Below are 15,005 nucleotides of genomic sequence, written 5' to 3'. Positions count from 1 at the left end.
CATAAGATTAATTCTAGAATATAAATTTGTTCTTGTTATTCCTAAATTGAGATTTTTATTTCAGGAATAAATATTCTTACCTTCACTTGCATTCTATAATAATAATAATGTATTAATTATTTTTAATGTGATAGAAAGTGAAGAGAAAATGAAAAAAGAAGAAGTTACTTTTATGAAATTAGCATGCTTTTTTTTTGTTTGATATAAAATAGGTTGATAAGATATATATTAAGGGTAAATTAGTAATTAGATTAGTGTGTGGTATACGATGTAATTTTGATGTTTAGTCGTTATTCTAAAATAAATTATATTTCAGAATAAAAAATATATATTTTTGAAGTGACTGGAACTTTACTTGATACCTTTTTATAGTTGATATTTGTAGTATATCTCTTAAAAACCATTGTTTAAACCTAGCAAACTAGAGATATCTTTTTTTCTTCCCTCTATTAAATTATCAAAATTTTAACTTATATTTGTAAAAAAGAATCAATACTCAAATGATTAAAAGGGATCATGTTATCTAAGTTTAGCTGGATTCGAGTCCCAGCATCGCTCGTTTACCGTTAAGTTCTCACCTTATCTAAAAAATACCAAAAAAAAACATATATTTATATAAAAGATATTAATTTAAATATATTTTACTTTCTGTATTTATGCTCAAAATTACTTTACCCTATATATTTCAAAAAGTCTCAAACTAGTCCTTATACTTATAAATAAAGATAACAGTTAGTTTTTCTGTTAAACTTAACTGAATGACGTCAAAATAACTAAAATGCCCCTATTGTATATGTTAGAAAACACATGCAGATTTTAATATAATACAGCAAAACTACCAAAATAGTCATAATACTCAGTTAAATTTAATAAATTTTATTTAATAAAAAAATTAACTGTATCACTTTAGTCATAAATACATAGACTGGTTTGAGACTTTTTGAAGTATAGTAGAGTAAAATAATTTTAGGCATAAGTACAGAAGCGTAAACTATATTTAACCCTAAGGATAGTTTAAACAGGTATATCCATATACATATAATACGTATGAAATAAATCTTTTTGAGAGGTATACTAGGATTTGTCTGAGTACCAATAAAAGTACGTAGGATTTGTTTGAGTACGAATAAAAGTACGTAGGATTTGTCCGAGTACCAATAAAAGTACGTAGACAAATCAATATTCATTAATGATCAGAAGTACAAAGGCATGTCCAAAATGGGCATACTGGCTAAGAAGTGCGTCAAATAGTTGTTACACCTGCTTGTGAAACAAACCTTAATAAATGGAATTGAAATTATAGAAGCAGACCTTAATATGTGGGTTAAATAAGCTAGATGGACTTAAATTGCAAATCCAAGTAGGTGGATTAGAATGTAAAAATAAAAAAAATAAATAAAAAAAACTAAGAAGAAGAAGAGGAAACAATCTTAATTTAATTAATTTCAGCACCCACATTAGAATTATAGGTGTAAATATACAGTTTTGAGAAAAATTTCCCTAATTTATAAAAAAATATCCAATAATTAAAGCAAAGTTTCGTTAATCACGGGTAACAGCCTAAGTTCTCCCTGGCCGTGTTTTTTTGTTGCAGCTAACTTTGGGAGTATTTAATTGATAAACATTGCATTAAATTTGAACGTATTTGAAAGGAAAAATAGAAGAAATAAAGTTGATTTGGAAGCACTGAAAAGGACACCAAATTAAAATTATGAGACATGGAAGTTTCCAAAAGAATGAGCACAAGTTCCCATTTGGATTTTTGAAGCTTCATATTACAAATATGTGATAATAAAGTTTTCATTCCTCTCAACATATACAGATATTTCTGTAACATTATATCTTTTATATCACAAATTAGTGCGCACACACTTATGAAATGAACAACCTACCACTCCACCTCAATTGAAAGAAGAACAAACTTTCCTTATTTCTCCGCTCCTTCCGGTCTTCACACCAATCTTCCCCATCTTAACAATAGATTCTACGAAATCCGACTCAAAATATGGCCCGAAGATTTCATTCAAGAATCCAGTGTATGAGTCGATGATCTCCTTGGTTGAGCTATCAGTATACAATATCGCATCGGATCTAATCGCCGCGAAGCCCGATTGGATGTTGCGGAGTATCTGTTTGTCGAACATGTTCTCACTCCCACGGTCGAGTGGTAGCCGGATGTTCACGTTGCCGCCCTGGGGGCACCGCGACTGAAGTTCAGGGAGAAACTCTGGATTTATAGATGGATCTGAGCCGCCACTCGGCGAGAAGCTATAGAGTCGATTCTCAAGAAAGAAGCATGCTGTCGTGCCGATGGTATGTGCCGCTAGGGATAAAATGTATGAACAAATCGATCAGTATTTACATCTATACAAAAGCTTAAGTTGACAGAGAACGATAGTTTTAATGTTATGTTTCAAAAGTACTATTATATGCCAATAAAGTGAAAATATATAAATAAATTAGTACGGCGGTACAAAAGCTTAAGCTGACAGAGAATAACGATGCGAAACTTGTTGAAATAGTTTTATAAGAAAGATAGATAATTTTACCAGTGAGGAGTACTAGGTCTTTTGCAGTAAGGCCCTTGGCTGCAAACTTTGCTTTAAGAGCTGCAACTGACTCATCGACTGCAGGCATGCCATTGGCATCTGAAAGACTGGAAACTCTACCATCTCTTCTCCCAGTCGGCACATCATAAGATGGTCCTTGTGCCTGCAATACATAATACAACCACATGCATATATAATTCACTTGTTTTAGCTAGGTTAACTTCCAAATCTATTTTTAAATGTAAATTAAAACTATATATATATATATATATATGTTATATACCAGAACAATAGAGTCTCTAGCTGCAAGTGCTACAATGTCTGCACAAGAGACTACTCCAGGGCACTGAGCTTCGAGTTGCGATTTCGCCGCGTCGATAACCTGGAATCCTCGCAATCCGGCATGGTTCTGGTTGTCCTTCTCTGGTGATCCACTGCTTAGCTTTTGGATCAGTATTGACCCATCACAACCCTTACACAAGCAACAAGAATTCACAAAACTGCATGTTAGCAATAACTACTTCATTTTGTTAAGTGTAACAAAAGAGAGAGAGATGGAGAGATGGATAGATAGATAGGTTGGTAGATAGATAGATACTTGAACCATGCAGTCATGGAAATGGAGCCTAAGCAAAGCTGGAGGAATGGTAGGGTCAGAGCTAGCAGCTTGCCTGACAACTGAGCTCACAATTGACTCAGCATTTGGGCATGAGTTGGAGTAGAAGCCCACTTGGAGTTGCCCTTCTATGAGCAACTGGAGAGAGGAGAAGAGGACAATGAACAAAGCAATTGGCAAGGACATGGCTCTAGGTTGAGGAAGGAGGTGTGAGGAGAAGAAAGAAGAAAAAGAGATTGGAGTTAGTACAAGAAGTTATGACTCATTTTATAGGCCAAGTGGGATATGTGTCACTTGTGACCTCCAGGTAACAGAATATGAGTTACATGTGTCTCCTCTCTCCAAGTTGGTTTCATCTCTAGGAGTTCTATTTTTTAATTATATAGTTAATCATATCTAAAACCCTCTAAACTATCATCATTTTTTATATTTACGATATGAAATATCAAATAATTATCTTATCCTCAACGGTCAGATGATATTTTCTTACATTTCAGAGATTTTACATAGTCGAGAGAGTGTCGATCTGTATGCCATGAGAGAAATAAACGAGGGGGATTATGTGAAAATGGATAATGATTCATCAAGAATAAATCATCATATAAGTTTAGCATGATCTGGGCTGGAAGGATTGTGACAATTGGGGGTGACCATCATCATCACTTAAATGAGGACAGATTGCTCAACCAAAGTGGTGAGCTGTGATCAAGCTAAGAGCATGCACCCTCTTTGTTTAAAGCCTTTCTATATCAGCAGAACTACCACATTTAATGATCTCCATGTTGGTTGTCTTCAATTTTGGTGCATTGAAGGCCCCCACAATGAGATCAAACTATCAAAAAAAGTTGGGATTGGCATGCATCATTCTTTCTGCTATTAGTTAGTAATTAGCTTAGGGACTTTGTAGCTTGCTTTAATGGCTTTTAACTTTGTGGTTGGAAGTCGCTATATCAATGACTATAGATGTTAATGAGAAATAGGACTAGTTGGTGCATTTGCCATGTTAGGAGGTTGGTTGATGATAGGAGGGATGCATACAAAGGAAAAGATCAAAGTTTTTATGTATTATTTTCCATGAATAGTACAAGGTGACTACTTTCTTTGTTCATGATAACCTCTTCCAAAGTGAACCTGAAGGATAATTTCTTGATTCCAAGTTTCAGTTTTAATCCCTGAAAAAGAACAGAGAAATTATGAATCAAAATGAATTGGTTTTAGCCGATAATTATCAGAAACAGACGTCTTTCCATCTCTGTTCAATCGATTTCAGTTATTAAACCTTAGAAAGAACAGAAAATTTTAGATCGAAATTGAGTTGATCACATATTACTATGCTTGGGAATGCTCTCCTCTTTGTCTAAGTTGTACAACAATATAGATAAATTTAAAAAGCATATGAATGATATAGTGGATGATCAAAAGCCATGGAAGTAACTAATATTTGAGGACCAATCTCACATGCAGTCTTCCATATTCAAAAGCAATCACCTTTATGTAAGAGAGAGGTGACATGAATCCCTTTGTCCTTTTCATCAAACTTATTTGTGAACTTGACTCCATCTTTGTATATATATATATATATATATATATATATATATATATATCTGTAAAAGATTGTTCATAATTATGGTTAAAGGATGGTTCTCAGAACATTCTATCTTTCCATAAAGTTTGTCATCTTACTAAAGAAAGGAAAAGTGATGGAGGAGAGAGTCAAAAGTAAAGGGATTCTTTTCAATTGTAACCCTAATTTTTATCTGTTTATTAAGATTTACACCCAATCGAAGATTAAGGAATTTTATAAATCACATCTTACATTTTATCTATTTTGTAATTCCCATCCTATCTTTGAAATTTTATAATTCGACCCTTCCTTATAATTCTTATTTAATAGCCTCTGTTAATTTAAATGGTATTAGTAAAGAAATATTTTATTATAATATATAAAATATACCTAAATTACTCATACCTTCTTCAGAGAAGGGGCAAAGAGAGGAAAAATAGTGATGATGGTATTTTAGTAATTTGGTTGATATTAGTTAGTCAAAATAACACCTTTGTTAAGGTGTTAAATGAGAATTTTAGAGAAAAAGGAGGTGTTCGATTACAAAATCGTCAAAAACAAATGTGAATCACAAAATAGGTAAAATATAAGATGTAATTTGTAAAATACCTTAATAAATATAAGTGCCGAATAAAATTCCATAGTTATGTCTAAATTGATTCATTCGCTTATAATTTTATTTTTATCATTTTACTCCCTCGTAATTATATTAAAATTAAAATTATTTATTTTTTATCATATTTTACTGTAAATCAAATTTAAAAATACTCATTAGAAATAAAGTTGTAAATAATTTGATAAATTTTTTTAATGTATTTAGAATAATACCGATCAGATTTCAAATAACAAATATATGACAGATATATTAAACATATATATACATTTTTATCACATTTTTTATCTGAAATTCGATTGGTATTATTCTAAATGCGTTGAAAAGTTGGATATTTTCAAATTCAACTTATACATTAGTCAAATATAATAAAAAATTAATAAATTTAGTTTGAATATAATCCATACAAATGGAATCACAATGGGGTGAAACCACAGGGGCAAATATGTAATTGCTCAAAAATAGTAGAATGACATGGCGTAAAAAGATGAAGTTATAATATAGGGTGTGAAATGAAAAACAGCTCTAAGAAAATGTAAAATGTGAAAAAAAAATTTCTTCCTGCCTGGCAGCCTGTGATTGGCTAGAAAATATTTGAATTATTTTAACATCCTTTACTGTTAAATAAACTTTATAACCAGTTCTCAATCTTCCCTAATACAGTAGTAATTTTGAAACACAGGAACTCATATTAACAGTATCTTTTCCTCGTTATTGAATCAATCCATGGAACATTTTTACACTAATATTAAAAAAAAGAGCACAGGTTGATCTTTTAACTCAAAGATGGTAGGCATAAAGTCATCGGATACGCGCAATTAATACATCAGTTGTAACCTGATAACTTATACGGTACCAGATTGGGAGTAAACTGAGCTCAGCTTGCTAAAAGCCTGTTAAAAGTGTAGTGCTCAATTAGAGTCATTCATACAATTGTTAAAAGCCTGATATGCTTTGAATGAGTTTATAATTCTTTCTTTCCTTTTTTTTTAAATGAAACAGTAAGTATGGAGTCAAGATATACAATACGTGGTGGTAAAGTTTCAACTGTTATTAATCTGTGGCAAGCTAGTTACAAGCAAAAGGACATTACACAGTACAAAAAGGAAAAGAACAAAAGAGAGAACTACAAAGCTCATCTCCAATCAACCTCATATGCCCATTTTATTCAAGAACAAAAGAGAACTACACATGCTCACTTCCCCTAATCAGTTCATCATATATGAGAGTAGCTTCCACAGGCCAGATCCGATTAGTTCTAACCATCCATGTGAATCATGCAGCGCAGACCTTCCCCTTTGAGCATTAAGTCGAAGGCTTTGTTGATCTCGGAGAACGGAACACTGTGTGTGATAAACTTCTCCAATTCCAGCTCCTGCACCATTGAACACATCATGGAACAGAATTTAGATTTAAATTTGATTAGGCCTTAACGGATAGAGAAATTAGAGCTATTAGAGAAGATACTAGGAAAGAGATATATAAAAAGAAAAAGATTTCGTTTACCTTGTTCATGTACTTCTCAACAACTGAAGGAATATCGGTGCGCGGTTTGTAGTTTCCGAAGAAGGTTCCCTTCAGGGTCCTTTCATTCAGGAAGTTCACCGGGTGGGTCTTGAATACAGCATCTTTGTGAGGCACACCAACCAGCACAGCAACACCCCATCCCTGCATCCAGGAGAGAGTTTTAGGATGCTACAAGACTTGAATCAGAAGAATACTAGAGCTTTTAAAACTTACATCATGAACACATTCAAATGCTGATATCATAGCATTTATATTGCCAGTACATTCCACGCTACGATCAGCTCCACCATCAGTCATCTCAGCAATAACCTGAAAATAGAATATCAAAATTGATATTAGAATCATGTAAAGGAAGTTGAAGCAAATAGAATAACAAAATTAGTCTGATGCGCAGAACAGACCTCTTGTACTGGTTTTTCATAGTCTTTTGGATTGATGAATTCAGTGACACCGAACTTCTTAGCTGGAAATAGAGGAAATAGGAGATTTTATGTTTGGTCTCAACCAAGATATAAATTAACCATAGATTGGTTACAAAAAGAATATATATATATATATATATATATATATATATATATATATATAGGATATCAGATCTGTTAGGAATTTCACCTTCTTCGAATCTACTTGGGTTCAGGTCAATACCAATAATCCTTGATGCTCCTGCAAGTCTGGCACCTTCAGCAGCCTAATCAAACAAAGATAGGAATAAATTAATAATAGAAGTAATACACATCATAAATGGATCTTGTGTCAAGAAAGTAATACAGGAGTATTCAATCAAACATCCAAAACTGAGCAAATTGACAAATGAAGGTAGACAGAGACTCACAGCAAGGCCTACAGCTCCCAGACCGAAAACAGCTACTGTCGAACCTTTTGGTGGTTTTGCAACATTAAGAGTCGCACCAAGACCTTAAGATAATTAAGTAGATCAATAACCATAACTCTGAAGTAATTCTTTTTATGAAACAGTAGATGGCTTCAATGTCTCACCAGTTGAAATGCCACAACTAAGAACACAGACTTTATCCAAGGGAGCCAAGGGGTTGATCTTGGCAAGGCAACCAACATGGACAACGGTGTACTCACTGAACGTGGAGGTTCCAACAAAATGGTATATTGGCTTTCCATTGATCGAAAATCTGGATTGTCCATCACCAATCATTACTCCCCTGTCAGTGTTAATACGGAGGAGATTGCACATATTGCTTTCCTCTGATTTGCAGTGAGCACACTCTTTACATTCTCCAGTGAATATAGGGAGGACATGGTCGCCTGGTGCAAGATCAGTCACACCCTCCCCTACGCTCTCTACAATCCTGCGAATACCAAATGCTAGAATATGAGGAATATATACTCTTGCTTAAAAGCCATATTTACAAGTAGTCATCTACTAATAGAATTTCACTTGTATAACATATTAAAAGAGTTGTAGATAGAAAGCTATGAAAGACTACAGAAATATCACTTCAGTAGTGTATTTGAATATTCAACAATTAAAAAGTGTATACAAAACAAAATATAGGTTCAAGATAACGAGAGTAACATAAAATAATTTCTGGGCTCCTTAGATTTAGAAATGTTTTGACAAGGAAAGTGTATCATGTCTTACAGAGTTGAGAGGGCAAAGCTTTTTATGTTAACAAAACTTTACTTGGACTATAAATTATCCTTTCTCAATAGAAAGACTCGTACTTTTCTTGATATTGAAACCAAAGGAGCAGGGAGGAGAAGTCAACAATATTATTTTGTTATAATGGTGATACAAGATCTGAAATTGGTCGTGGATAATGGCAAACCTAATAGATAAAGGTCGATTGGTTGACTAAGACGGGTCTCAAATATTAACCATAATTAATACAAACTTGATGAAAGGAAATCACAAACAAAGCAGATGAAATATAAAAAAGTTTCGAAGATCATACCCTCCAGCTTCATGACCAAATATCCGAGGAAAAACAGGAGTCTGCCCCTGAAAATATAGAATTCAGACAAAGTTAGTGACTGTTTAAAGAAATGAAGTCTTCGCTGTTTCTCTAGTTATAATCATCTCAGTGGGGATATTAAAAGTACAACCAATATATTGAATTGCTATTAGAGCATAAAAGTACCTTAGCTTCCCAGAAGTAGACATCAGTGTGGCAGAGGGAAGTAAAGAGGATCTTAACGCGAACCTCCATTGCCTGTGGAGGCGCCACCTCAACCTCCTGAACCACTAATGGTTTTCCTGCCTCCCATGCAACCGCAGCTGCATCCAAAGCCAAATTTACGAGCTTTACATTCTTGATCTATCTAAGTTAAACTACCTACTACCTCAAATAAGAATGTAAAAAGACCAATAAATTCATTAATTCTCCAGAAAAGCATCCAATTTGCTTATACAAAATATGTAGGAAGAGAACTTATCCAGATATGGAAAATCCTAAATCAGAGCTTTATAAACAAGCCGTAAAAGTAGATATGCCATTTCGTATTGGCAATTACACGAGCAGAATGAGAGCACAACGGAAAGGAGGTTCCTTTCTGCAATCTTTCGGAACTCGAAGAGATCACTCATCTCAACCAAGAACAAAAATAGAGCAAAACCCAGAAAGAGATTCTCCGATTACACAAACAAGATTGCACAATTGAGATCAAAAGCGTCACAAACCTCTGCATTTTATGACTTTCCCAGCCGTGCTCGACATCTCTTCCACTCTTCTCCAAACACCTTCTCACTCACTCTCTCTCTCTCTCTCTCTCAAACGCTTCTCTAAAGATCGCTCCTTTGCACTGCTCTCCACAACTAAGCTGGAGAGAGACCAATCCAACCCACTGCTATTTATAGCTACAAAGACAAGAGGCAACTCCGATTTGATCACCTTTCTTTATTCAGTTCCCCTTGTTTGCTTCCTCGTCGCCAGGAATCCTTATACCACGGCGTTCTCGTAAAGCCGGGGTTTCGTTCCGGTGTCCCGTCGCGTGACGTTTTACTAAGCGACATCCACCAGTGAGACAAGGGAGAAAGGGGAATGGACGGGGAGAATAATTTGGGTTTATTGGCAGAGGAATAGGATAAGGGGGGTCTGACTTTTGATATATTTTCTTCTGAGCTGGTTTTGGGAAACCAACCCTGGTTTTCTTAGCCAATTGGTTGTAAAGTTTGGGTCTTTTCCCATTGGCTGGTTTCAACCTTTTGACTTGATGCAATGAAACTAATCAGCAAATTAGTAGTATAGTTAGCGAGGTTAATCATGATCAAGAATATCTTTATTCTTGTGGGTATATAGGTTAATGCATGATGATTTGGGATAAATTATGTTTAATTTATGCTAATCGGTGCCCGGATTTAAAACTAAATTCACTAATTAGAATAGTCAAAAAAAAAAAAAATTTCTTGTCTTATTTGCTTAAACAAGATTATCTTGTGTTAATCTTAATGATATTTCTAGGGAAGGAAAACTAGCACATAGAGTGGTTGAAATAGGTCACTAGTGATGTAGAATGAACATGGAACGTTGCCACTTGGTGAATAATTTTGGGATCAAATTGTATAAATTCTTAACAGATTCCTCTATCTACTCGGTCAAACTTTGCTTCTATTACTCTAATTCCAGCCCATTGATTGACGCATCTTTTCTTAAAGATTCTGTGTCGGCCTTCTGCTCTTATTAACTCCGTTAACTCATCTCACTATTCCAAGTTATGAGTTGTTAATCCTTTAATCATTTAAATCTTTAAAGTAATTGATAAGTTAACTTAATTTCAATCCACCACCTTTATAAAAAAAAAAAAAAATACCTCAAACGTTTTTAATTAACAAAATATTTTTTATTTCATCAGTATTTAAATTTAACTCGTGGTGTTTTTGAGGATTAAATAAATGATAATAAAGGTGAAATATGTGGTGTTTTCAATCAATTTTTTCTATAATATTCTCTCTACCGGATAAGATGTTCTGGAAAAGATTTTTTTTCTTCTTCTTCTTCTTCTCTTTGCACTCCTCCTCCTCGGAAGACTGTTCCTTTCTGGATGTCTTAATTTGGACGCGTCCCCTTTCTCTTGACCTTAACGAGACTAATTCCACAAATCTCTATCAAGATTATGACGAGTTCCCAAATCTCCATCTAGATTGGTGCAGGATTCCACAACAAAAATTATCTTAGGAGAGAAAAAGGACCAGGTTCGCTTGAAGAAATCACTCTCTGTATCTTCTTATTGGTGGCAAAATTTTCTCCCATACCATTGCGAAATGTTTGATGTGCACTTTGATGCAGCTCTTTGATCAGGAAACGCTCTATGGTTGTTATGTTTCTCTGGTCTTGAACAATATCCAAGCTCCCTTTTACTTTCTAATGGTTCGTATAATTAAACATGGTTCTCTGACGCATTTCGTCAAACAGGAAACGAGCAGCATAAAATTGCACAAAAATCTCGCGCCTTTTTCTTTTCCCAAAACTGATGGTGAGGATAATATTCCGTTAAAATTATCAAACTTTTGATCATTCTACTTTTTAAGCCCTCTGTTCAGTTTAGAATAGAATAGTCTTATTCTAGAATAAGTCACATTATTCTAGTGTTGTAACTAAACATTTTACTTTATTATTAGTATAGTTTTCCACTATTCTCTCTTATCTTATTCCATATAATTTTTAAAAACTAATTTAATAATAATCTACAATTACTATTTTACTTATAAATTAGACAACATTTAATTACATATCATTTCAGTTATAGTTGAGATTCTCTATCTCCACTATCTCTTCTGTTAAATATCGATTATCTCAACTATTCTCTCTCATCTATCTTTCTTTAAATATTAGTCATTTCACCTACAGTTGAGATTTATTTTTTTTCAAATTAGTAAATTCTATAAAAATTTAAAAAAAAAAATTTAGCCGACACAATTTTTCTATAACGCAAATTTATAACCTCACAATATGCTGCAGTGCGAGTTTATAACCCCATAATGCATGCTTATAACTCTGTATTAACTTACAGTGCCTATTTATTTTTTTAAGGTATGGTTATCACATCTTCTGATATTAAAAATTAAAAATACTTATATCCATTCCACTTAAAATATAAAAGAGAAAAAAATTATAATATAAGTATAATAATCTAATAATGACCCAAATAATATATATTAAGAATTTTACAAATCCAACCATTATTTTTCTTTGGTACCAACAAAATTTTTTTAATATAATATATAAAATAATTTTTAAATACTTAAAAAGGGCAAAAAAAAAAGAAAAATAATAAATACAAGTATTTTAATAATTTTATCTCAATTAGTCGAAATAATGTCTAAGTGCTAAACAAAAATTATAATAAAAAGTCAAATTATAAAATCACCAAAAGTAAAATATAAATCATATAATATATAAGGTGTAATTTACTTATAAATACCCTATTTTAATTTGAAATTATTCTAGTTAATAATAGAGAAAGGAATGAGGATAGAATAAAACATATTGGGGATTTGGAATTACAATTGGGATCAGATTGGTAACGATTGGAACGCCTCTATTGTCGTAACAGGCTTAAGGGGCGGACGCCCCTCTCGCATAATAAGCGAGCTTTTACCACTCATCACATCCCGTTTCTGCCTGAAGGATCATAGCTTTGCTGGTGCCCTCCGTAACCTATTTATATCACCGCCGCTAGGCACATGTAGCTCATTTATCCGATGTGGGACTAACAACGGTTAAGAGTTAAGACGTACGACTTGGAGAAATTTGTAAATAACACCCTTTACTTTTGTGTTTGATACATTTGTAACCCCAGCTCACCTTTTTATGAATAAAGTTTGGTTTTCTGTTTTTTGCGTGTGTATCCCTTAATACTTCATTATTTGTTTATATACCCTTCTAAATTTTATGACGTCTCATGTGTGCGGTGAAAAATAGAAAATATGTCACAAAATTATTTACAACACTGAGCCAACGTAATTAAATGATTATTTGCGATGACAATTATGATAATAAATATTAAGGGTTAAATATATTTTATTTCTTGTACTTATACCTAAAATAATTTTACCACTCTATACTTTAAAAAGTCTTATGACTAAATTAAGACGGTTAGTTTTTTTATTAAATTTAACCTAAGTAGTTATTTTTGTGATTTTGCTACGTTATATTAAAATCTGCAAATCTTCTAATAAATATAAGAAGAGTATTTAGTTATTTTAATAATATTTAGTTAAGTTTAACGAAAAAAACTAACAATTTTACTTTAGTTATAAGTGTGAGGACTGATTCGAGACTTTTCAAAGTACCGAGGAGTAAAGTAATTTTGGGTATAAATACAGGAAGTAAAATATATTTAATATAAATATTAACTTTTATGATGTTAGTTAATTTTTATAAGTATCCATGCAAATACAAAAATCTCTAAAGATATTTATGTAAATAAGAGATTTTACAACAGAAAAAAGAAAGCTTAAATCTTTATATTTATAGTTGTTCATAAACCTTGAAACATATTCTCATCAATAGTACCTAAAAGTGAGACACACTCCCTTAAACTTGAATCCTTGTTGCCTTACTCACCACAATTATTTCTTAATTAAAGCTAATGTATAAACTGTACCTTAACAAAATCTCCATCCATCTAGGGAAAAGTGCTACATATCTCCATGAGAAATAAAATAAATTAATAACACTCTAAGATCTACATATTAACGCGTTTTTAGTGGACCACATAGCTAGCTAGAAAGAGACAAGTGTAGTGCTCTCATGACCAAAAAGGCATTGCCTTGAGCCCACTGCATCATAATTTAAGAACCCAAATCCTATCATCTCATCACCACCTTGCTTGATTAATCGCCATGGCTCCAAACCTCTCCTTCTTCTTCTTCTTCTTCTTCTTCGTCTTCTTCTCTCTTCTCCTCACTCACTCCCTCTCCATTCCACCACCTTCTTCATCTTCCTCTTCTCCTTCTCCTTCTCCTTCTCCTACTCCTACCCATCTCATCCAACAAACATGCAACCTAACAACACACTGCACCCTATGCATCTCCACGCTCCAATCCGATCCCCATGGAGTGAAAGCCAACGACATCAAAACCCTATCCATCGTAGCTATCAAGAGTGCCATCTCCAACTCTAAGACGACCTCGTCGTATGCGTCTCGTCTGGCGAAGAAGGCCGTGCCGCCGGCAACTTCGTCGGTGCTCGCGGCCTGCGTCGGGAGGTACGCCGACGCCGGCCGGGCGCTCAGGTCGGCGATCGAGGCCTTGCGAGATGAGAATTATGAGTACGCGTACGTGCATGTGGCGGCGGCCGGAGAGTACGTGGATGAATGCAGGAGATTGCTCGGAAAGCAGGAGACGAACTTGGAAGAGTTGGAGAGGAAGGAGGAGGGGCTGAAGGATTTGTGTGCCGTTGCGTTTGATATTGTATCTCTTTTAGGTTGATAATTTTTTGGATAAATATTCTTATGTTATTGAAAACCTATATTTTAATTCTATATATATAGACAAATATTTCAATACCTCTTTAAAAATTATAATACACTAGATAGAGTATCGTGGTATTAGTTCCAAAACTACGTTGAGTAAGATTTGATAACATATTTCTCTCTTATATGTGATTGTGATAGATATGATTATAACTTAATTATAGGAGATATTATTTAATACTAAACAAATTAAATTTGATTCTTTCCAGATAAATTTTAATTTAAATATGATTCTCTATCTCTATCTGTTATTATATTTAATTTAAATCAATCTTAAACTAATGAGATATATATATATATATATATATATATAAATAATAATAAAAATTTAAATAGATAAAATTTAATTAAACTTTCATCAAATTAATTATAAAAAGACATCAATACCCTTATTATGATTTATATACATTACTTTTGATTAAGGATATATATATTATCTTTTACTTGATAAAATATTAAGATAATATAATTTTCCAAAAATAATGTGCAAAGTAATATATTTAAAAAAATAATTACTTATTGAACTGGTAATATATTTAAAATTTTTGTATTCCTATTATACCCTTGTATATTTATCAAACAAAAGAATATATATATATATATATATATATATATATATTATATTACAAATAATTTATCACGTACATATGATGATCACATCATGACCGTCTGATTCACGTGATCGAT

The 15,005-nt window shown here is 33.0% G+C and overlaps 2 protein-coding genes and 1 non-coding gene across 3 annotated transcripts; all 3 read right to left on the bottom strand.

The window, feature by feature from the left end:
* Positions 1–1,725: 1,725 nt before the first annotated feature.
* On the bottom strand, positions 1,726–3,474 carry LOC140801988 (peroxidase 43). Its single transcript, XM_073157392.1, has 4 exons — positions 3,148–3,474; positions 2,833–3,021; positions 2,550–2,712; positions 1,726–2,323 (listed from the first exon to the last, which is right to left on the bottom strand). The coding sequence occupies exons 1-4, from the start codon at positions 3,349–3,351 to the stop codon at positions 1,902–1,904; spliced, it is 978 nt and encodes a 325-aa protein (XP_073013493.1). The 5' UTR covers positions 3,352–3,474; the 3' UTR covers positions 1,726–1,901.
* A 2,898-nt stretch (positions 3,475–6,372) lies between these two features.
* LOC140802232 (alcohol dehydrogenase 3) lies at positions 6,373–9,961 on the bottom strand. Its single transcript, XM_073157678.1, has 10 exons — positions 9,523–9,961; positions 8,984–9,120; positions 8,798–8,844; positions 7,866–8,191; positions 7,702–7,784; positions 7,482–7,557; positions 7,271–7,332; positions 7,083–7,178; positions 6,849–7,010; positions 6,373–6,717 (listed from the first exon to the last, which is right to left on the bottom strand). The coding sequence occupies exons 1-10, from the start codon at positions 9,557–9,559 to the stop codon at positions 6,601–6,603; spliced, it is 1,143 nt and encodes a 380-aa protein (XP_073013779.1). The 5' UTR covers positions 9,560–9,961; the 3' UTR covers positions 6,373–6,600.
* A 2,389-nt stretch (positions 9,962–12,350) lies between these two features.
* Positions 12,351–12,455, bottom strand: LOC140802468 (small nucleolar RNA Z279/snoR105/snoR108). The gene has a single exon (XR_012111656.1). It is a non-coding gene; the product is annotated as a small nucleolar RNA Z279/snoR105/snoR108 (small nucleolar RNA).
* Between the last annotated feature and the right edge of the window lie 2,550 nt (positions 12,456–15,005).

The sequence above is a fragment of the Typha latifolia genome, chromosome 15 (genome assembly GCF_019914945.1).
Source record: "Typha latifolia isolate L0001 chromosome 15, TyphaL0001v2, whole genome shotgun sequence".
In the NCBI taxonomy this organism is placed as follows: Eukaryota; Viridiplantae; Streptophyta; class Magnoliopsida; order Poales; family Typhaceae; genus Typha; species Typha latifolia.
The sequence above is the reverse complement of the archived record's forward strand: the minus strand, read 5'-3'. Positions and strand labels throughout refer to the sequence as shown.

Coding starts and splice junctions, on each gene's coding strand:
- LOC140801988 (XM_073157392.1), bottom strand. CDS start 3,351: ATGTCCTTGCCAATTGCTTTGTTCATTGTCCTCTTCTCCTCTCTCCAG. Junction 2,713..2,832: donor CTAGAGACTCTATTGTTCTG/GTATATAACATA, acceptor TATGTATTGCAG/GCACAAGGACCATCTTATGA. Junction 2,324..2,549: donor AGACCTAGTACTCCTCACTG/GTAAAATTATCT, acceptor TTTTATCCCTAG/CGGCACATACCATCGGCACG.
- LOC140802232 (XM_073157678.1), bottom strand. CDS start 9,559: ATGTCGAGCACGGCTGGGAAAGTCATAAAATGCAGAG. Junction 7,558..7,701: donor TGGGAGCTGTAGGCCTTGCT/GTGAGTCTCTGT, acceptor TTGTTTGATTAG/GCTGCTGAAGGTGCCAGACT. Junction 6,718..6,848: donor TTGAGAAGTACATGAACAAG/GTAAACGAAATC, acceptor TCAATGGTGCAG/GAGCTGGAATTGGAGAAGTT.